Source organism: Microtus ochrogaster, linkage group LG4 (genome assembly GCF_000317375.1).
Source record: "Microtus ochrogaster isolate Prairie Vole_2 linkage group LG4, MicOch1.0, whole genome shotgun sequence".
NCBI lineage: Eukaryota > Metazoa > Chordata > Mammalia > Rodentia > Cricetidae > Microtus > Microtus ochrogaster.
In genome coordinates, this window is record NC_022030.1 from 24,957,636 (window position 1) to 24,980,576 (window position 22,941).

The window sequence follows — 22,941 nt, forward strand, 5'->3', positions numbered from 1 at the left end:
TGCAGCACACATGCTGAGGACTGCAGCACACACACGCTGAGGATTGCAGCACACACACATGCTGAGGACTGCAGCACACACACACTGAGGACTGCTACACACATGCTGAGAACTGCAGCACACACATGTTGAAGAAATCGAGCTACCAATGGAAAACAATGAAAAGGTCCATGCACCTGGATTGGTAACTTGATGAGAACTTAGAGTTTCATGTTTTAAATACTAAAGAGCATCTGGCCACAGAAAATCCTCAATGAAGCATTATATAAGCCAGCTTTTTAAATACAGAACAGAAAAATAAATTTATAATTAACTTCCTATTAAAATATGAATATATTCAAAGACAGCTTCAAAACTAAAAATTCTATAAAGTGGCCAAGAAAAATAGTCCAAATAGAAAATAAAAGTTTCAAAAATAAGAACCATGAATATTTATTGTGAATTTTTTAGGTCTATGTCAGGCTAGGGATATATATAGGTGTGTAGCAAAGGACTTGTCCCATATGTAAGAAGCCCTGGGTTCAATTCTCAGCACTTCAAAAATAATAAAAGAAATGTTAATCATCATATTTATAATAATTCAATCCTCATAAAAACCCAACAGGCTTGACCCCAATGTTAAATGCATTTGACAAATACACCACAACACAGAAAAATTAAGTGACGTGCCCAAAAGTAACTAAGATTGTCAGGATTTGAACCCAGGCAGCCTTTCCACACTTACCATTCCAAACTGGCTGCCCTTCCAGTCAGAAGGAACAACAAAAGGGTAGTGACATGCATACTAGTCATTCAAAGGAAAAACCAGCTCTTCAATGCTGAACCAGACAATTGATTCTTGAAGAATCAATATACCCAGGAAGCGCCCAGAGCTTTTCAATTCCTGCCCTATACCTGACTTTCAGGACTGCCTGGTGGGTGGGTGGGTGGGTGGATGGATGGATGGATGGATAGATGGATGGATGGATGGATGGATGGATGGATAGATGAATGGATGGATAGATGGATAGATAAATGGATGGATGGATAGATGGATGGATGGATGGATGGATGGATGGATGGATGGATGGATGAAGGAGTGAGCAAAAGGATCAAAGGGAAAAAGGGAGACAAGGGAAGCTGGCAAGAAAACAGTACCAAATAAATCCTGTCAGTTCTGCTATGAATACTTGCTTTCGAAATGACAATCTAGGCCGGAGAGATAGTTCAGTGGGTAGAATGCTTACTGTCAAGACTGGTGGCCTAAGTTACATCTCTAGGAACCATGATGGAGAGAAGTAATTCCCATGGTTTGTCCTCTGACCTCTGCATGCCCACATGCGCACACAACACATAAAACCAAAAAACAAGCAAATCAATGGAGGAAAAACTGAAATTTGTTCTAAAGTGATGATTGATCCAATCAGTGAAAAAACTTGCAATGCCTTTGTACGATTTATTCCCTGTGAAGCAGTAGATGAAGGCGGATGACTGTGCCTAGCTGAACCCAGGCCTGCAGGGTTACACACGTGGGTATCAACCAGCTCCCTCGGCTCATCATGATGCAAGTCATGCACACACCCTCTGTGCAACATTACAATGGATCTCAGAGTACACATTCGCCACAATTTCACAATAACATCACTCTGTCCTCCTCAGGCAGGACACCCACATCCACGAGCACACTCCAGATCTGATACAAAATAAGTTGACATGTTTTTCATAACAGGTATGCAACTCTTAACTAATTGATCTACATAGTCAAACTGAACTGGAACCTTTATTGGCCGTCCCTTTCTGGGTTCTTTCGTGTGGGTTATTAAGGAAATTATTGAATGTTCAGCCATCTCGCCCTTACGTATTTTTTCCACAACCCCTGTCCTTGCATTATGCAATTTTGCATAATTTAGGAATGGTTATGTGGCCCAGCAGAAGACCTGATTGTACCCAGGTGAGAACAATAATTATAAAACACATACTCATCAAAATGCAGCTTAACACACTCCCCTCTTCAGGTACCAATATAAGGCTCAACGCTGGTCATATACTGAGGTGGCACAAAAGAATGAAGCTAGTAGAGTCCACACTCTCAGACCACTAGAGATTCAAGCTGACTAGAAACAAATGTAACTTGGAAAAATAGCACTTCAAGTTGTGAAGTACTCTCTAGCATTCAAGTCAGAAAAAAAAAAAAGCCACAACTACAGCTGCTGAGTAGCTAGGAATAATAGAATGAGAAAATGGGGGGGGGGGACAACATTAGTTAGTTAAAGTAGTGCTAAAGGGAGCCTGTCTGTTTAGCACTAGTGTAAGCAGGGAGAAAGAATCATGAAAGAGAAAAAGAAGAAAAGAAAGAGGGTAATACCCAGCAAACTACAAATTCATTCTGGGCGTTATGGGAACCGGCAAAACTGGCAAAAGAAAAAGAATGAAAAGTTTTCACCGGTCTAATTTTAAAATCAGATAATCAATTCTGAAAACAAAAAAAAAATAACTATAAATGGGATAAACTCATCAAATTTAAGCAATTTCAATAAAATTTCTTACACTTTAGAAAATATGTATCAGTTAGCAAGATGTAAACAAACACCTTCTTAAATCTTAGTTCTTAAGAATTAAGAATTCATAGGGCCTTCACCAGTTCTATGTAACTTTCTAAGAGTCCAGATTTTTAAGAGGTACCAAAGGGTAGCTAGATCTAATCTATGGATTCGGTATGCTGTTTGGTGTTCTCTCTCTCCTCCCTCCTTCCCTCTCCATGTTTGCATGACTCTGTCTGTTCTCCCCTCTGCCCCACGTGTGAAGGAGCGAGAACACGATGTTAATCTAAAGCATTGCTAATATTTCCACTTAGAAAGTCAAGATACATTATATAACACTTTGGAATTGCAGATTGCAGATTCTCTTGTGTTAACTGGATCCTGTCGACCCTGTTGCTATGGCAGCACTCGCCTATGGAGGAAGAGTGGCTTCTCCTATGACCACGGTAGCTCTCCGGTCTATTTATTCCCCTGTCCTCGAAACCTGTGTCTCTCTCCTAACCAACCATGTGAGCCTGTTACCAGTGAGAAAAAAAAATACTCTCCAATGAATATGATAGTCATCAATTTTCCTCAAATCATCCTCAAATGTTCGTGTCAATCTATTAAAATCTAAAGATACTTTCTGATGAGGTAGGAAGAAACTTAAATTAATTCTAAAACCCTTTGGGAAAATTAAACTGTTACTCATTAAAAGGCTTTTGAATACAAAAAGACAAGATTTAAACTGCCAGTTTTTAAAACACTATAAAATTCCAATAATTTTAGACAAAAGTCATCAGAATCCATCAAACAGATCAGAAAGCCCAAGCCTGTGAATATTTTAGTACACTAAAGATGACGCTTTCTATCAGTAGAAAAAGATGGACACATTACAACTCAGAGAAGTGAGCTGGAGAGATGGGCTCAGTGGTTAAGAGCACCGACTGCTCTTCCAAGGACCCAGATTCAATGTCGAGCACCTACATGGCAGCTCACAGAACTGTCTGTAACTCCAACACCCTCGCATGACGGATATACATGCAGGCAAAACACCAGTGCACATAAAATAATAATAATAATAATAATAAATAAAAAGTTTTAGAAAAACACCCTCAAAGAAGTGGCATGTGTACAAAGGACTCAGCAGGTGGACAGCCTGGGCAGGACCACCAGTCCTGTCACCTACAGCTCAGTGACCCCTCAGTGAGCCAGTGCCCTGGACTGTACAGCAAGAGTCTACTTCACAGAGCCGCAGAGAGGAGTATCTGTCATGACTGGCAATACTCACAACAGTGACTACTTTATCAAGAGCTCTACAGGGACAGTGAGCAGTAATCCCAGACAATGCCTAACTATTCAGAACAAATGCACTTGGATCAGAGAGCCTCCCCAAAGACCAACTTTTAAATCATTAAGTAAGGGTTTTGGAACTGAGGATTAAAAAAATATATTAACATGGGGGATAAAAAATGAACTATTTACCTTAACTGTGGGTTGAGGAAGACCTAACTCTCGCAGCAGACAAAACAGCAAAAGAAAAAAGATTAACAATTTGACTTCATAAAAAATTGATCTGTCTATCATGAACTAATTAGAAATAAAATCTTCAAACAGGTATATCCCTACAAATTAGTAAAAAAGAGTACGAGCCAAGCTCCCAAAACAAAACCCAGAAACCAACTACCTTTGTTCATATGAGAAAATTCTTGGCAAAAACTAAAAGCAAATTATTTTTCAGATAGGTTAGCTATAGTTTTCAAAAATTACACAGTGAAAAGAAGCAGATACTGGCACATCTGTATTTAGAAAACTGGGCAATGGCCGTTCTGAAAGGTCCTTACAATAACAACTCCTTTGACCTAGCAAGCCCATTTCTAGGACAGCGGATGAACATACAGATTTCAGTGGAAAGACCGAGCATTCCTTTCTCAGGGATAGACTAAAATCAATACAAACAAGATGGGGATCATACTCAAGTTCAACCTCAAAGCTAAAAGTGCACCAAAAAAAAAAAAAAAAAAAATGCTAAATGTTCACCTTCTAAATATTCTACATTTGTTATGGATCTTTAATATTACTAAATTTAAAAAAAATTGAGACAAACCTTTTAACAGCTTCCTTCTTCGGAATATCTATCATATCCCACCACTTTGAAAGGTAAGAGATCTCAGCCCATATAAACTTCCTGCTTGAGTCTTCTTTCAGCTTTAGGACCATGTTATTAAAAATATACTGAGTCTTGTCTCTAAAGTAGTCATTGAAAGTCTTCAACCAACCTAAATCAAGACACAAATACACCACAAAGGTCCAGTTGATATGGCTGATTGCAACTTAATCCCATTCCACCGAATTACTATTGGATACCCTTAGCTCTTTTGTTCAAGTAAAACCCACACCTTAAAAGCGGACTTAAAAGTGTGCTTAATTAATGAAATTCTCTTTTAGTTGACAGGGAAATAAAAACCTACTGCCATTGAAATGATGAAATATTCAGACATTCACAAAAATTCAGACATAAAGGAAAATAATGAACTAAGCCTTTTTTTAAAAAAAAAAAAGTCATTTTTATTTAACAATAAATTCAATTACTTAGTGTTTGGCTCGGACTTTTTTATCCTAGATTTAAAAATCTAAATAGTACTAACAAGTGTTCTCATAATTTGGGATTAGAATTGCACCCTTTCATCATACCTCAGAAAGCTCCACCCACCCAATAAGTGAAAACTAAAACAAAGCAAGGCAAATTCAAACGAGGCCCTGACATTCCCAGCAAAGCATACAGTGATTACAGAGCTGATAAGAATACTGAACACAGCATTCTGCCCAAACACAGGCATTTGTTCCCATCATGCAACTGTCTAGGAGCGCAAAGTCACTAAATAAAGGGCAAATGTGAACATGTTAATGTTTTCCCCCAGAAGAGAACTTGGTTCCCTAATTTATCCTACTACTCCCCAAACAACTTGGAAACTATTTCCCCAAATCATTAGACTTGACATAACAGGAAACATTAACAAGACTCGCAAGTCAAGCACAGGTCTACCAGATGGATGACTAAAATGTCCAAGGCTACGTCCACGTGGCCACCAATTACACAGACTGGTGACAGACAGAGTGGACCCTGTGGAGGATGATATGTTCCCATGTCTACAATCTTAAAGGGAGGAGAGCTGCTACTTCTAAGCTGGACTACTGTCTAACTGCTACCAAAATCCATACATTCAAGAGACGTGAAGGGGAGTGAGTCCAAACAGTACTTCTGTTTGTCTATGGTTAACTTAACACTCAGCCGATATTGCACTTGCTAGGGAAAAAAGAAAAGAGAAAGCCCTTGATGGGGAAGAGCATATGATCCGCTTGTTTTAACAGGGTATTCTGAAACAGATGTGTCTGAAAAGGGTACTACAGCTGTGAGAATCTCTCCCAGTTGTTGGGCACCTGCGATATTCGGGTGCGTCACGAGGAGCCGAACAGGAATACAATGTCAAGTTTTCTTCCTAAGACTTTCTCAACCTAGGGGACATTTGAGCTGGTTTGTCATCAAAGAATGCTTTCTGGATGAAATAACTTTCCCATGTTAGCCTAAAAAGCCTTTGCCTTCAGCAAAACCCCAACATCTCTTGTTCAAGAGTGGTGCACAAGGAGTCCCACCATGTTTTACCAGGGCACTAACCAAGCCTGGCACAGGGCCAGGACCAATACCTGGATTCCCAGAGAGGAGCAAAGAAATAACAGTCTACTCCTAAAGGAGGGTGTCCATCCCAACACTCTTGAGTTTGAAGATGTGAGTACTCAAGACTGAGCTTGGAAGATGTAACACAGAACCTGCAGAATAATAGAGTACTTGGTAGTTTTTTGTTTTTCTATCAACAGCCTGGCCTTGGCCATTTGTACAAACAAATGAAGGAAAGGCAAAATTTAAAAAGGCATTATTTCTCTGACAGACGAAGTCATAACTCCTCCTGTCTCAGAATGTGACTGTATTGGAGATAAGGTCTTTAAATGGTTAATTCATGGAAAATAAAGTAAGGAAGAGGGTTCTTAATCTGAAATAATATTAGGACCCAGGCAGATACAGAGAAACCTGGCCAGGAAGATGAGGAAGAAGGTCATTAAAGCCAGAAGCCAAGGAGAGAGGTCAAAAACCTTCCAGTCTCTAGCCTGGTTCTTGGAAGCCACTCAGTCATAGAAACTGTAGTGCTCTGTCATAGAGACTGGGAGGCACACACAGCCTGAGAGCTAAAGCTACTGCTTTGCAAAAACTAAAGATCACAATGCTGATTTATCAACTCGTATCACAATGCTTGATTTAACATTCTCTATCTACCTACACAGCACAAGATTAACCTGAATTCACAGATGTCAAAGCAAATGGACTTCTGTGTCATGATCATATATGTGCAGAAAGAACAAGGAGCACTAAAACTCCCTGAAGGGCTCACTTAGAATTATCGCCTTTCAAATGTCACATGTCCCTCTTGCCTGAATTTTAGCAAAGTTCAATTACTTGTATATGAACAAAACTGAGGCACTCTGGACAGCGTAAAACCTCCAACATTAATTAAAAACAAAAACAAACCCCATAAACTAGCATAAAAGGCAAACTAAGACGGCCTACTATTTTCTCATCAATAGTACAACTACGCATTTCCAACAGCTGGAACTTGCTACTAACAGAGATCCCTGAATTCCAAAAACAGTTTATCACAAGAATTTTCAAAGAAAAACTACGGTGACTGATTCAACCACTCTGCCTTCAACACTTCATTCGCCCTTCAACAATCAGGTAAAAAATATGTCAAAGATATTTACGTGAGGCAAAATACAACTCAGAGATGTCAACATAAAAGCCTTCCATAAAACTTGTCTATAATTGATACTAATACTGCTACAATATAGCATAATTAATGAATAAAGAACAGGGAGAGTTTCTTGCAGCTTTCAATATTGAGCAATATAACAGTAAATTAGCTTTTATTGCTCTTATACAATAGACTAATCAAGTATTCCCTTTTACTCTGAATTGGGTCTTTCTTCCTCTAAATTACTGCAAAAACTACAATTGCATATTAACGGGAGACCAATCAGAAAGATAATGTTTTATGCAAAGCTTCATGGGATGAATATTTTGTGATGTGGAATTATATTCCTACCTCTAGATTTAATAATCTGAGGACACCGAGTTTCAGGTTCATTTACGTAAGCGCCCAATTCACAGCCTTCCTCTTAGCGTTTAATACACAAGAAACTGAACCAGGACTAGAGCCATGTTAAGAATACATTTCCTTTTATCCATTTTCACTCCAACAGTGTTGTTGCCCATATAAGAACTAACAGTTACTAGCTAGAAAGAAACTAAAATGAGTGAAAAATTAGTTAAACGAAGAAGGTATAAATCCCAATTCAATGCCACTGTTTTAAGTTTACAATTAAAAAAAAAAAAAAAAAACTAGCAACGTTAAAAGCCCAGCTGTCTATTTTATGTGCACTGAAGCAGCCTGGCGTCTCTTAGTCACTGGCAAGCCGTGTTTCGTGTTTTGAACTCTGGATCATGATTTGGAAGCCTGGAGAAGAATCCTCTCAAAGGACACTTCCTTTCACACACAGTACTACCCTCCCACCCCGCCCCATCCTACACCCCACCCCCACCCCAAACCCGGGTAAAAGCCACCTGGCCAGGGAACGGGGCTCCAGAAATATTTTCTCATTATACCACTGGCCATACCTCTTTCTACTCCAGTGCCCCAGAGCAAAGAATTTGCCCACACGGAGTGTGCCCTGCCCACTAAGTGAGAGTCCAACAGCCCCAGGGTGCTAAGTCCCTACCTTCCCCTCAGCCCTACAGTAGGACCTCCAGCCTGAGAGTATCCAAGAGGCCTATGATCTGCAGCGTGTAGATAACAATATACTATCTGCAAGTACAGCTCCTATTGGATGGGGACACACCCACATCTGGGAGGAAAGAGAGTTTGGCTACCCCACAGGTTGTCCCTTCCCGAATATGCCATGGCCAAATAAGCCACGCCATTTCTGTGAGAAACTGCGGCCTGGGAAGCCTATTCAATCTCCCTGAGTCCTGAGTTACTTCTGTTTCTTTAGGTAAGCAGAAGGCCCACCTCACCTCCTCAATTCCCACCTCATCTCTTCATCTCTCTACAATCAATTTCTTTTATTTATAACTTTTAAATATTTAGAAACAAAGAATGTGGCCTTCCTGTATTCTGGCCCTAGTTCCTGAAAAATTTAAAAACAGGGTTGGGTATATACCACAACCAGAAATTCAAACCAAGCAATTCTCATAAATCGAAGAGTTCAGGGAGTATGTTGCTTGACACAGGAACACAGAGACAAAAGCACATGGACTTCATATGAACATCTATTCAACTAGAATGAAACCAAACGACTTACTACAGTCAACATTAATATGTTCTGCTACCCTCACGATCACTGCCCAGTAGCTCCAAGCTGCTCCATTAGTAAGAGTCTAAGAGTTGCTAGCAGGCCAGGCGTAGTGGTGCACACCTTTAATCCCAGCACTTTGAAGGTAGAGGGCAGGATGATCACTGTAACTTCCAGGTCATCCTGGTCTACATAGTAAGTTCCAGAACAGCCAGGGCTACACATCTTGTCTTTAAGGGGGCAGGGGGAAGCCTCTATAAGGAGCATACATCCCCCAAAAAGGGAGCCTTTCTCAATACCATTGCTGCATTTGTGAGGTTCACAGCTGCTGTAATCACTTTTTAAAATAACATTAATTCCACTCAAAACTTAAGTAAGCACTAACTTTTGGGAATTTGTTGATTTTGAGTTGAATAATTATAGTGAGGTAAGTGACATACTGGTAATCATGTAAAAACCCAGCAACTCAAACTTTGAATTACCTCCATTGCACTGTTAACAGTATCCTCAAATTTAAAAGTAATACAAAGGAAGTTTACAGCTTAAAAGAAACCTTCTTTATCTCAGTAATAAAGTTATTCTCTATCAACAAAAGATCAACAAGTTTCTCCCATCACTTGCTAATTCTTCAATATCAAACTGCAACATACAACCTTACACCTGAGGGACAGCATATAATCTTAATTGTTATTACCATTATTTGATTACACCACTGATTAATTTTAATTCCAATGTTTCTATTATAAATTAGGTTCCTCTGTCCCCCTAATAAACTGGAAGAGCTTTAATTAACATTTCAGTTTACTCAACCAAACACGTATTGGGGAACTAATAGGGGCTAAGTAAGTCATAAGGTAAAGCTAAATGAAAACAGATTCCACAGAGAATACCAGAACAACATGCTGAGGGAACAGAGAGAGAGTGGAGCCCTAGCAGGACAATAGAAGTCTTAGCATATGCAGTGTCGGACAGAGGCAAGAGCATATGGACAAACAATAAGCCACTAAGAGAGATGGGGAGCAGCCAGATAGGCATCAGTTCATTGCAGACACGTGACTAGACCATGGAAAGCAATTTAGTAACAACAGCAGTGAGGTACTAAACATGTTCTAAACATTGAGTTAAGGCTTTCTATCATTACTCACACATGTCTACACTAAAAACGTTAGTTAGGCACAAACTAAAATGTAAAGTTGAAACATGATGGAGGAAGGTCATTGGCTAATAAAGAAACTGCCCATTTTGATAGGCGATCCCTTAGGTGGGATCAGAACAGAATGCTGGGAGAAAGAAGCTGACTCAGTGAGTTGCCACGATTCTCCTACTCCAGACAGATGCAGGTTAAGATCTTCCCTGGTAAGCCACCTAGTGGGCTACACAGATTATTAGAAATGGGTTAGATCAATATATAAGAGCTAGCCAATAAGAGGCTGGAACTAATGGGCCAGGCAGTGTTTAAAAGAATACAGTTTCCATGTAATTATTTTGGGTATAAAGCTAGCCAGGTGATGGGAAGCAGCCCGCCGCTCGTATCACTATAGAAACAGAAGAACAGGAAGCAAGGTACTTGTAGTTCTGCTTAAAATGGCTACAGAGTGGAGTAGAAACGGGGCAAAGGACTCAAGAGGGCATCCAGGTGAAGTCAAGAGAACTTCGTGGCTGAAGAAAAGTTTCCAGGGAGTGCGGAGTGTCAAAAATGAGATTGAGGCTCCTCCAAAGACTCTGCGAACCTACAAACCTGCTGATTCCTCTAAAACTGTAGACGCTTTGAACTCAGGTTTCCGAAGGAAGATAACCTTTCGTTCCCGTGGCTCAGCACCATCTAATAGTTTTCCAGGCCTATCAGCTTCACTCCCGTAACACTGTTTGAGATATGGCGCTTTTTAATGCATCTGAGAGGCCTGTGTTGGAAACTTCACCCCACACCACAGAAGCGATCTGCATTACCCCTTAGAATGCTGAGGGTGGGCTCATCTTCCAGCTGTGTAATTCCTGAGACCCTCACCCATACTGCTTGCCTAAGTGCCCATTAAGAGACCTGCATACCTTGATATCTGATACTAAAAACTATGAGGTCAGGCTTCCAAAGAAGTTATCCATCTATGCTAAGCGTATCCCTCTTCTCTGCTAAGGGTACTCTGTGAACATCTACTGGCAACTCCCCACACAGAGAGTAGCTGCTTAAAATTTGGGGGAGGGGGTTATATTAAAGACATTGATGGGCAATTCTTACAGTACACACGTGGGTTATTCAGACTTAGGGTCACACAAGTTATGCAAAGTAAAACAGTTTCTGGAAATCACTTTAAAAGCTGGAAAACACTGCTTCTAACTCACGCCTAATCATAGAGGAAAACATAGCAATAAAAAAAGCCCTGTATTTCAAAGCACAGACATCCATTTCAACAGGAATAAATCAAAAGGAAAAAAGACTAGGAAATAGCATAATGATGTGTCCACTTTTGCATGAAGTTAGTAAGATCATTTTTGTGTTTGCAATTACTAGCATAGATGATGCTAGCTAGCTATGACAGTGCTTAATTCCCTCATAGATGCTCTGCCTGTGGCTTCAGTAATGTACCAAGGAAAGGTACTTTTATATTGAAGACCCATTCTCAAGCCATGGTTCAGAAGCCAATGTCACATGTGCTAAGACCACTCTGCGACGGGCAGATCTCTTATTATCTCTCCTGACTTTTCTTCTGCGAAGTGAGGATAATGTTATAGAATTATCTTAGTGCTTCTGAGTGGAGTAATAGTTTTAACACTCGTAAAATGCCCAGAATGACGGGAAATCTCTGGAACATGGACCTAAGGGTTAGTACTAGCTTTTGTTACTAGGACATTGGTGAGTTCTCACACATTCCAGCTAAGAAAATAGATAGAGGCTGAAATCAGAGTCAGATGTACAATGGTCACCCACATCCCTCAAGAGCAACTGACATGTGTATGCCTCAAGAAAGAAGTCTACCGATGGCCCAAATCACCAGATCTTTCTTCCTCTAAAAACGAATCTCAATACTCACATTTTGAATCCCTCTTACACACAGAATTCCACAAAGCTGTTATTTAATTCTCAAATGCTATCATTCAGATAAGGAGCAAGATGCCAAGTTAAATCTGAATTTTAAATAAATAGCAAGTAAACATTTAATATAAATATGACTGATTTAAAATTTGGAATACATATACTTGTAGAAAAAAAAAAAACCCTATCCATTGTTTACTAGAAATTCAAGTTTGGCTAAGTGTCCTGAATTTTTATTTGCTAACTTCATTAACAACTCAGACATTCAGGCAAATGTGTTGGACTGGCTACTCCCCATTTAAAAAAGATGCAGAAGCTCTTTAAATTAAATAAACGTCCTAATAAACAGGGTGGTGAATGGGAAGAACATGAATTTTAGAATGAGACAATCCTGAGCTTCGATTCATCAGCCTCTGAGAATTTATCACTGACTGACTTCCAACAATTTACTATACCATTTAACATGGCTTAGCATATGACTCTCCCCTTCCCTGGTACAGGATGGACAAAAAAAACCTGTCCCTCAGTTCTTCCTCATGCTATGTGGGCTGAGGGAATTAACCTTTTCAATAATGGTTGTCAAAACCAAAGAACAAGCCGGGCGGTGGTGGCACATGCCTATAATCCCAGCATTCGAGGCCAGCCTGGTCTACAAGAGCTAGTTCAAGGACAGGAAACAAAAAGCTACAGAGAAACCCTGTCTCGAAAATCAAAAACAAAAAACAAATAACCAAAGAACACAGTTTACCCTGCATGGCTAAACAGAGTTGGACTTTCTCCCCATGCTGACACCACAGGCCCAGCCGCTACCCACCTCACTGGCTTCCTTCTCCACTTTGATATACGTAGACATTCACGAACAACAGCTGGCCAATCACTTTCAAATTCCAACAGTGTAATATTTAATCAAAAATCTTTGAAATTCAGACTGTGATTTCATGTTTTTAGTCTTTTTGAACTTTAGCCACAGATGTATAAACAAATCTATTTCTAATTATTATGTAATACGAAACACACCAAAAAATGCATTTTCCTAGTTTTAAAAATGGGCAAAATCCCATCATGCATTAAATCAATACTTTTTTTTTCTAAAGAGCTATAAATGCACAAAAGAAAATTGCTTTCTGGTATAACTTAGTGACTAGCTCTCCCTACTGTTTAGAGTCACACGACAAGGGCATTACAATCTGCTGTGCACTTTACAAATTGCCTCCCAGACAAGATGCTGTGCACGCTTCCATCCAGTCTACCTTATCTTTTCTCTACACACTGGGATTTCTTTGAAGGAAAATTAACTAAGTATTTTGGCAGTTTAACTAGTGGGAAGTGAAGAATTAAGATTGTAGATACAAAGGTGCTGTAATTGTGTTCTAATCAGTTTATTAAATATAACATGAACATGTATCTATCAACTCATATTTAATTTCATGGTCTATGCGTCAAAACTTTTCAAATCCATAGCGGTGCAGAGCTATCAGCATTTACCTAACAACTCCTTTTCTATTCTAATTCGTGTAGGCCATTTGAATGCTGGGTGACATATACCTTGCAGCCTGGAAAACTTAATTAGGAAATTTATCAAGTTACTATTTTTTAAAATGTATCTTGTCTTACCTACTAGTATGAAGTCATCCCCAAAAGGAAACAATCGCACACATGTGTGTATCTATGTATGCATGTACATACACACACCGCAAATCCCTTGTGAAAGGACAAAGACAGGACTCGTTTAAAAATCTATTTCAAATATTTCTATTCCCGACAGACATAAACCCACTGATGAAACAAGCTACTGAGTCAAAGCTTGTTTTAAATTGTTGCTGCAGAAAATGCAAACAACTTTCTATAAATCTCATTTAGAAAGTAAATTGCCTAATTGCACATTCATTTGGGAGTATTCTACAAAGATTTCCCATTACGGTCGTAGTTTGACTTAGAATACACACACACATATTTTCCTGTTTTTCTCCCTATTAACACAGTGATTTTTCATGATCTGAATGTTTTCATTTGTCACAGGCTAATTTAGGTGATCAATGCTTTATTTTGTTAGGGAATCGTGAAAATAACAAAGAAAGTCAGTGGGTTCATCTCTCTATCATTTTGCTTCATGAGGCATTAGGTTTAATGGGTCTGTTTCTGACCACTATTTTTAACTCAAGTGGCAAAGGGCCTTAGGGTAAGGGTCATTAACATCTTCTACTAAAACAAAAGAGTCCACTGTGGTTGCTAGGATACCAACAGACAGATCCATTTATTGCAGTCAGAAACAGTTATTACGGATGTCCTCACACAAACAGCATACTACAGCTGGAACTATAATGCAAACAAACGGGGAATCTAAGAAATCCCTGCCCTCAAAGAGCTTAATACTGCTGTTACTCTAAAGAGTGCAAAGGGTGTTTTCAAAAAAAAAATAGAAATAAAAATAAGGAGACACAGAAAAATGGGAGTTAATGCAAAACATGAGACCCTAACCTAGAGAGTCGATTATTATTGCAATGCCTTGGGAGCAGAACCAAGAAGAGGTGCGATGTGTCGGTTGTTGGTCTAGCTGGTCCACAAAAGGCAGGAGGTGAGACAAAGCCCTAGCCCTGGGTGAGCTTAAACGCAGTAGGCTCAGTACCAACACTGTATATTTCTAAACTCGTGCAAGTGTGGGTATGTGTACGACGTGTGCCTACAGTCAAGGAATACAGACAGCCCGGAGAAGAGCTTCCGTATTCACAAGTGACTATGTGCCTCGTATTAGACTGAGAATCAGCAATAGGCACGAGGAGACACGTGTGCTTTGTCACGCGGGTTTACTCAAGAGAGAAACGCAGGTGAGCACGACATGAGGGATCCCAGTACTGTCACTGCTGTGTCACCGTGACAAGATGATAGCACCTTTCCCGTGATCGGTGCCACCCAACCTCTTCTCCTCGGCAACAGCTATTTGCAAAACACTCAGCAGCCTGCCTGGTAAACCACGACTTTTAATATTATGGTTGGATGCTTAAGTCACAGAGCAACAAGGAAGGGAGCTGGTGGGAACTGAGCGCAGAGGGCAGGGGAAATGGCGGAAAAAGACTTCGGAGAAACCAAAAGAGGAAAGCGATGAATCGCATTCAGGCCCGAAGCTGCGAGCTGCACTTACATCACGGGAAGAGGACATCGGAAAGAGAGCGTTCAGTAAACTAGGAAAGGATGGAAGGAGGTGAGTCACGCATGCAGATACAAAAAAAAAAAATCCTTGAAAGTAAGAGGCAAGCTAGAGAGGACGAGGTTCTTGAGGAAGGTAAGAAACACAAGCTCGGTGAAGTCTTTCTAAACAGTGTTTAGAAACCCAGCCTCAAGAACTACTGTACTAAATTCACTGAACTCCCACTCTGTGCTGTGTGTTCACACCAGCAAGCACGCACATCTAATCACGTGCGCCGCTGAAATTATAGCAATTTCCCCTTACATTGGGGGAGGGGATCACTAGCCTCGACAAATGAAAGCCTTCGTGGGAAATAACAGTAATTACAGTAATCACAGCTATCTTTGTGTCATGCAGGGTTCCTTTACATCTCATCCTGGGAAGATACTATCGTTCTAATTCTTCTGGATATAAACCTTATCCACCGAGGGATTAAGTGACCTGCCTAAAGTCATCTTGGTCTACAGGCCCAGGCTAGGACTTAGACCCCCTCCACCAAAGCTCCCAAACCACTGCTTCTACTTCTCTGGGTTAAAGACTCAAATCTTCCAATGAGCACTCTGCTGCCTTTTGGAAGTGGAATTTACCGGAGAAAGTGATTCTCTCATGAAGTATCTTTTAACGTGTTAGATTTATTTTACTTTATACATATGAACGCTTTGCCTGCCCGTCCACGTGCATACCCCAGACCAGCTGACGTCAGAAGAGCGTGAGGCATCTCCTGGAACTGGAATTACGATGATTGTGAACCGCCATGTGGGGTCTGGAATTGAATCTGGGTCCTGTACAAGAATGCTAAGTGCTCTCAACTCATCACTAGGCCTCCAGCCCTCCCATGCAATGTTTCACCAGAAGCAAATACAATAAACCACAGAACCCTGAAATGTATGTCCCCCAAATCCTTGTCGTGTCTATCATTGTCTACTGGTCTACAAGTCGTACCTGGTAACGGCACATAAATTGGTACAATGAGGATGGGATCTAAGAAGACCACTGTGAAGTCAGAGAGACAGGAGCTCGACCGGACCCTCATTACGGGATACGAGTGCTGGGCAAGCTTGTCAGAGCTATTAGGGAGTGCAGCCTTTACCTGGGTCATTATGGGAATGAGGCACCACAAAAACTTGAAGGGGCTCACTGTCCCACTCATCAGCTTCATACTTAATGTCAAATCCTTGCTTCCAAACGCCACCATCTGGGTTATCAAAAGGAATCAGATCATAAACATCCAACATCTAAAAATATGAAAGAAAAATAGTTAAACTTTAACCATTGTTAAGCTATACTTAAGGCTGGTCAATATTTGCTCAAAGATATTCTTTCCTGTTTCTTTTATCAATATATAATCAAATAAAACTGTATAAAAACCAATTGAAATGTTTAAGGCCAAAATCATTCAAAGGCTTAAAAGGCTATTGTGATTCATAACTACCCTGATAAGAAAGCCCGCCCCATCTGCTTTCGATAAATGTAATTTCATTCATTTATTAGAACTCCTCCTTTTGCTTTTGGTGCCAGTGTGATTTAACAGGAAAACAAAAACGCAACAAAAGATTTCTCGTGAAGTTTGGTTATGACCAAATATTTCAACATTTGCAAATATCCTCAACACAACTTCTTACCTCATTTGGGGCGTCGGCTTCATAATCAGCCTCAGCTACCTTCTAAGTCTGTATCTGACTGAGAACTCAAGTATATTTTTCTATGTCAAATGCTGTATTTACCTTTTTATTCTAAAATACACACAGAATGAAATTTTTTAAACTGAGATTTAACTTTTAAGTAATCCAATGTGTTTCCACAGCCAGGTGTAGCGGTGTATACCTACAGTCCCGTCACAACACTGAGGCAGGAAGGTCACCACAAAGTGAGACCTCATCTCAAAACCAAGTAAACGTCGTCTAGCTTCTGAATGCAGAATTCCTTGTAGATCATAATTCATTTTGGACATAAAGGGAAAAAACAGTGTCCCACCCAAAACATAAAACTTGACCTTTATCCCTCATATTCTCTGTGAAACTGAATGTGACAACTCAACCAAGAACACCTAAATTGATAAAACTGAACAGGCTACAAAAACTACATATTAATATAAAATATCACAAAAAAATAAGAATATCAGAAAATTAAGTAATACGTCACGAAGTAGTTTAAGACAATAACTACCTCTTGTTTTGGGACTCATGCCTTGAATAAATAAAACTAAGACTCCAAGGATAAGGCAGAAAATCTGTGGAGCACAGCTGGGCAGAGGGAAGCATCAGGAGGAACTGCCAATCCCTTCTTCAGCCCTCATAAACGTCCTCTCTCCTCCCTCTAACACAGGCACAGAGGCTCTGCAACCCCAGTAAAAACAGCCCACATTTAGACCAAACAAACAACAACAAAAGAGCCTGCCATTTTGCCATCCCCCTACCACAGTGGACGAAGGTGGTACGAAGAAGGAACTCAGTAAAAAGCAAAATGAAACCAAGCCCCAAGGAAACAGGTACCCTGGAAAGCCCAGGACTCTGGCCCCACCAGGATCTGCCCATGCACTAGCTAACCATGAGGGTACGGGTACAGGGCCTGGCCAGCCGCACTGCCTCCCACTGGCAGCTTGGCCTGTGAGCCAAGGCCTCAAGATTATATCAAGATCTACCCCTTCTGGATTTTCAGTTCCATTACCCCCCAGAACAGAGTTGTCCGAGTGAAAGAGTTCAAATCCAACATGGCAATCTTAAATGGTCTAATAAAATGAAACCAATACAATTTTAATTATAGATTTTATCTAAGTTACCCATGGTATTATCAAGCCAACCTATAATTAATACAAAAATAAAGATACTTTATATGCCAAGGCCAGAACACTCTGTGTTTCCATTACAAACTTTCAGAGTGCATGTCAAATCAAAGGGCAACATTGTAAATGCTTGCAGCCATGTGTGGAGGGCACTCTCCATAGTGGAAAGTATAGCTCTAGATTACTCCCTGCGCTACCAGGAGCCTCCTCCAAATATCTACTCTGATGCTTGCTGTATAGAGACGGTGAAAAGTGACAATGGAATGTGACTGTTCAAAAGCAGGCAAAATTATCACGTAGGCAAATTAAATCTTTAAGGATTTTTCAACCTCTACAGAAGATAAAAAAGACAGTAAAGCAAGCGAAATGGCGGGGTTCAGCAGAAAAACGACAGAAGCGCAGGAGGAGTGGATTATACCACTAACAAAGCAAAACGATGGTGAGAACAAACAGATCTTGGCAAAAGGAGAAACTTCTGAAGCCCAGAGCTTAAAAAGTTGCCGAATAAGAACAGACACAGGAGTGACCCTGAAAACAAGCAAAAGGGCCGCTGGCTACCAGCGACTCTCCGTTACCTGCACATCTGGATGCTGGCTTCCACTCTGTGAGGCAAACAGACAATCCTTGGGGTCAACCTGGAGGGCTGACTGTGAGGAAAGCAAGCGTGCCAAGCCCTGGCTGCCATTGCCTGGTGAACCTTTCGGACCGTCCTCCACGGACTCGCTCAGGTTGATGACTGAGTCTCTGATATTTGAGATGATCTCATTATTTTCAGCTAGCAAGCGCTCCAAATGGTCTATCTTCTCTTGCAATATTGAAAGCTGGCCCTGAAAGAAAAGAAAGAGGTAACTATATGAACCGTGATTGTGGTTCTACCAAACTACGCAGTCACTCGTCCTTCCCACTTCTGTGAGCAAAGACGCACAATGGAAGGGCCGCTGGGACTGAACCGCCACTCTGCAGCCGCCATCTTTATCCAAACATATTTATAAAGTACAAGAGAATGACCAAGCTATTTGGGGACTGCTTCCTGTTCAGGTCTCCAGAATCATGAACGCTGACACATGCTATATTCACGAGTGAGATTTTAAATTTAATCAAAATAAATTGGAGTTAATTTGCCGGGTCAAAAAAACAAAGAAACTGAACAAGAATATTCCACTTTAGCCCTCAACAAATACTGGCCAATCCAAAGAAAAATCAGTCCATCCACTTTTAACTGCCATAGACACAAGCGTGCCCTACCACGTCATTGGAGATGCTTTTATTTCGCTTGTGTGACATTCAGGGCGTGGTGGTGGTGTTAATTGATCCCCACATTCAGAGGCTTGCCATCCCAACAACCTTGTTTTACAGAACAGAGCAGCTAATGGCAGGAAGAACCATCTCTGACTTTGTTTCCACCCCGTGTACTCAGTTCCAAGTATAGGAAAGAAACGCACGCATTTGTCATGTTTCTGCACAATGGTTCTGAACTGAAAGCCCAGGGTTGGGCATAATGCCACACCGTGGGAAGACAAAAACATGTAAGGTATATACTGATGTCTCTGAATATATAAGATGACATTGTAAGCAACACACACATGCATGCACACACATAGACATAAACACTCACACGCACAGCAGCACACATATATAAAAGCCTGTGCACCAGGTCTCAGAAGCTCACCTTAGGGTTTAAAATAATATTTATCTCCATGGTGAACAATTAACTTCCATTATCAGAAAGGCAAAAAGGAAAGAAGGGAAGAGGGAAAAAATACCGAAATGTTCTAAAGTAGATCATCACGGGGTAGAAACAATCATGAAATAGACTTTAGCTGCTAAAAATTGGAAAAGAAAATCCTTCTTAATTTTCATTTTTATTATGTGCCTGAGTGTTTTGCCTGTGTGTGCCACGTGCCCTTGAAGGCCAGAAGACAGCATCAGCTCTCCCAGAATTGAAGTTACAGACACTTGGGACCTGTCCTGTGGGTGCTAGGAATTGAACACAGGTCCTCTGAAAGAGCAGCCAGTGTTCTCAAACACTGGGCCATCTCGTTACCCTAACAACAACAAAAAATAAAATAAAAATATAAGGATGGTTATTTCCAGGAAAGTATCAAAACAGTGAAAATAGTGCTACAAAAGGGCAGGAATACCCAGAGTATGCCACCAAGCTTGGTACAATGACCTTTATCCCCAGGACCCAAATAGCAGGAGGAGAAAACTCAACTCCTGGAACTTGTTCTCTGACTTACACAAGCACATAAATAAATACAGTAGGAAAAAACAGTAGAGAGAGGAGGCAGAGGCAGGAGGATATCTGCAACTTCAAGGCCAGTTTGGTCTGCCTCACAAGATCTAGGCCAGCAAAAGTTCTAGGCCTGCAAGAGCTACGCAGTGAGGTCCTGTAAGCAGCTGAGGCTTGCAAGGCGTGGTATTTGGTCCTAATACGCAGCACTTGTAAGGTGAAGACCTGCCGCACTGAGTGTGGTGTGGTATGCCCCTCCCTCCAGCTCTGGGAATGAGGAGGAGGAAGGGTGCAGAATCACAGTTATCCGAAACTGTGGCTTTGAACACAGCTTGGGAGCTGACAGAATCACGTCCAACCAGCTGAAACTTTCATTCTCCAAGTGGGAAAGCTACGTGATGTTCCAAATAAATGAACGTTCAAAAGCTACCTCCAGCTGTAGCCCCAAGTCCAAACCCCCAACATAAAAATGTTTAAGAGTCAAACGCACGGCATCTCTGTCCCTACCTTCCTAAACATGGTGTGGATCAAATGGAGACATTCCTTCACGCATTATCACAGCACAGCAGACTGGAGCCGCTTCCTGAAATGGTTATGACTCATCCTGCTGAGTACTGGAAACAAACAGCCTTCCAATGGGGCCTGCTCACCACAGAGGCCACAGTCAAGCAAGTTCCCAACCCAAGTAGACTCAGAACTTCAGCTTTGTCTCAAACATCTTCCTAAAATGAGGCTTTAGTGGACTCACAGAGCTTTTAGAGGTACTATGTGTGGGTGCCATATTTGAATGCATTCTTCTAGAGCAATCTGGTGGGAAGGGGGATTTGCTTTGGACCCACGTACACAGCCAAGCTGCCTGTAGTTCAACCTGCTCAATGGGAGGGGAAAAAATAAAAGAAGCAGTCTAGGGAAAGTTTTTGCTATGAGGCCTTGGTCCCAAACCTGCATATTACCCAATACAAATATGATGGGAGACATTTCAGGAAGAGGGAGCAGACAGGCATTAAAGAGGACTTTCGCTTTCATTGTAACTCTAAAGATACAATTAATGACCAGTGCCCGGGATTTGATATTGAGTTAAGTACACGTAGAAAAGTATGGCCTGGGGCTATAGCAGTATTAATGGTCTAATGAAAACCATTTTTAAAGTATATTACGTACTAGAATAAAGTCTCCCTCCAAACAGCCGAAGTCCTTAATATATACCTCATGAGCAAATTCCATACACATGGCTGGGGGCGGGAGGTGGGGGGTGTCGTGACCTAAAACGGATATACTCAGAGTGTGCATTAAAGAAACAGAAATGATAGATAACGTTTCAATTATGCTGGCAGGTCGAAGAATACTGACAGGAATATTGAAAATGACAGTTTTCTGTAGGGCAAGAAAATCACTTGTGAGAAAGGCACGTTAGCCTTTGATTTGCTAATCAGTTCTATAGGGAGGCCTCCTCCTTGGTGCTGTACTGCAGACACAGGCAGGGAAGAAGATCGTATCTGATTTTCTCTGCTAGTGGTGAGAGACAAAAGCTGAGGGGGAACAAAACCACACATATCAAAGACGTAGGGCAGAGCTAATTTAGAGCCTACAACAAGGTAGACCAGTAGACCAGGATCAGTGCCCACTCGATCCTATGAACAAAATCAATGGTTGCATCCGCAGCTGAATCTGAACACATTGCTTAATGATCTGCCCCCAGGAGGACACTAGCTGCTGGGAACTAGTTACTGTGGTCACTCAAGCACAGCTAATCGGACACCTTCTTCCTTAAGTTACACCTGGAGAGATGGCTGTCTTTCCCTCTCCCACCCCAAAGACCTCACATTCAGAGGCCACGGCTCTTCTAACTTCCAAGTACATCTGTGTCAGCTGCCCGGAGGCTTCCTCTTGGTGCTGTTGCATGAGACTCCCCTTCGAAAGCAATCCATTCCCTGTGGTGCAGCTGTCCTCTGACACCAAACCACAAGAGGCAGCCACTCCCATATGACTACGGTATAATACAGTTTAATTTTTGAATATTAATTTATTTTTATGTGTATGGATCTTTTGACTGTATGTCTCAGCAACTCATGTGTGCAATGCCCAAGGAGGGTGGAAGAGGGTATCAGGTTCCCAGGGATTGGAGGTGCAGACAGTTGAGTCAGGATGTAGGTGCTAGGACAAGAACCTGGGTTTTCTGGAAGAGCAGCCAGTGCTCTTAACTGATGAGCCATCCGCCCAGTCCCACTATCTCCATTTTCACCACTATCTCCATTTTTAAAAGTCATACCCACCCCTATCTGCCCCTTAACTACATGAGATGGCTGACTAGGGTGCTACCTAACTGGACTGCAGGATCTTGAAAAGGGATAAAACACAATCATCATTAGTACTGGGCCCCTTGCTGCTTGTTAACGGGAGAAATCCAGGCAATGTAGCCCTGAATAGCATCACAGGGCTGGCCCTGTGTGCCTAGAAGGCATGTCTAGAGAAGCCTGGGCCAGAGGACTGCAGGGGAAACATCTGCTCTAAGCGGACCAGCAACACCTGTCACCAAGGACTTGCTTGGGGCAAAAATGCAGAAGGAGCAAATTCTTGGTTTGCCTTCTAGACAGCTCCAAATTCTTCAAGTCTTTTTTTTTATCTCCAGACTCTCTGTCACAGAATCTAGGCTCTCAATCCAAGCCTGAGTTTGGCACCAAGGGCTTCCTGGAGCCAGGGTCAGGGACTGTGAACTTGGAGGGAGGCAGAAAAAGAGTTTCTGTGGCCCTGTGGACACCTGGGGATTACCAAGGCCTGTACTCAACACTCCTTTTGCCTTATGATCCTCAGCTC

At 41.3% G+C, this 22,941-nt stretch overlaps 1 protein-coding gene across 1 annotated transcript in view; it reads right to left on the minus strand.

Annotated features, from left to right (window-relative positions):
• Positions 1–22,941, minus strand: part of Man2a1 (mannosidase alpha class 2A member 1) — a 170,514-nt gene that overhangs the window by 123,862 nt on the left and 23,711 nt on the right. Inside the window, exons 2-4 of the mRNA XM_005361333.2 lie at positions 18,470–18,721; positions 16,203–16,347; positions 4,606–4,777 (exon numbers count right to left, since the gene is read on the minus strand). Of these exons, the coding sequence (XP_005361390.1) occupies positions 4,606–4,777; positions 16,203–16,347; positions 18,470–18,721 (569 nt within the window). The remainder of the gene's footprint in view (positions 1–4,605; positions 4,778–16,202; positions 16,348–18,469; positions 18,722–22,941) is intronic.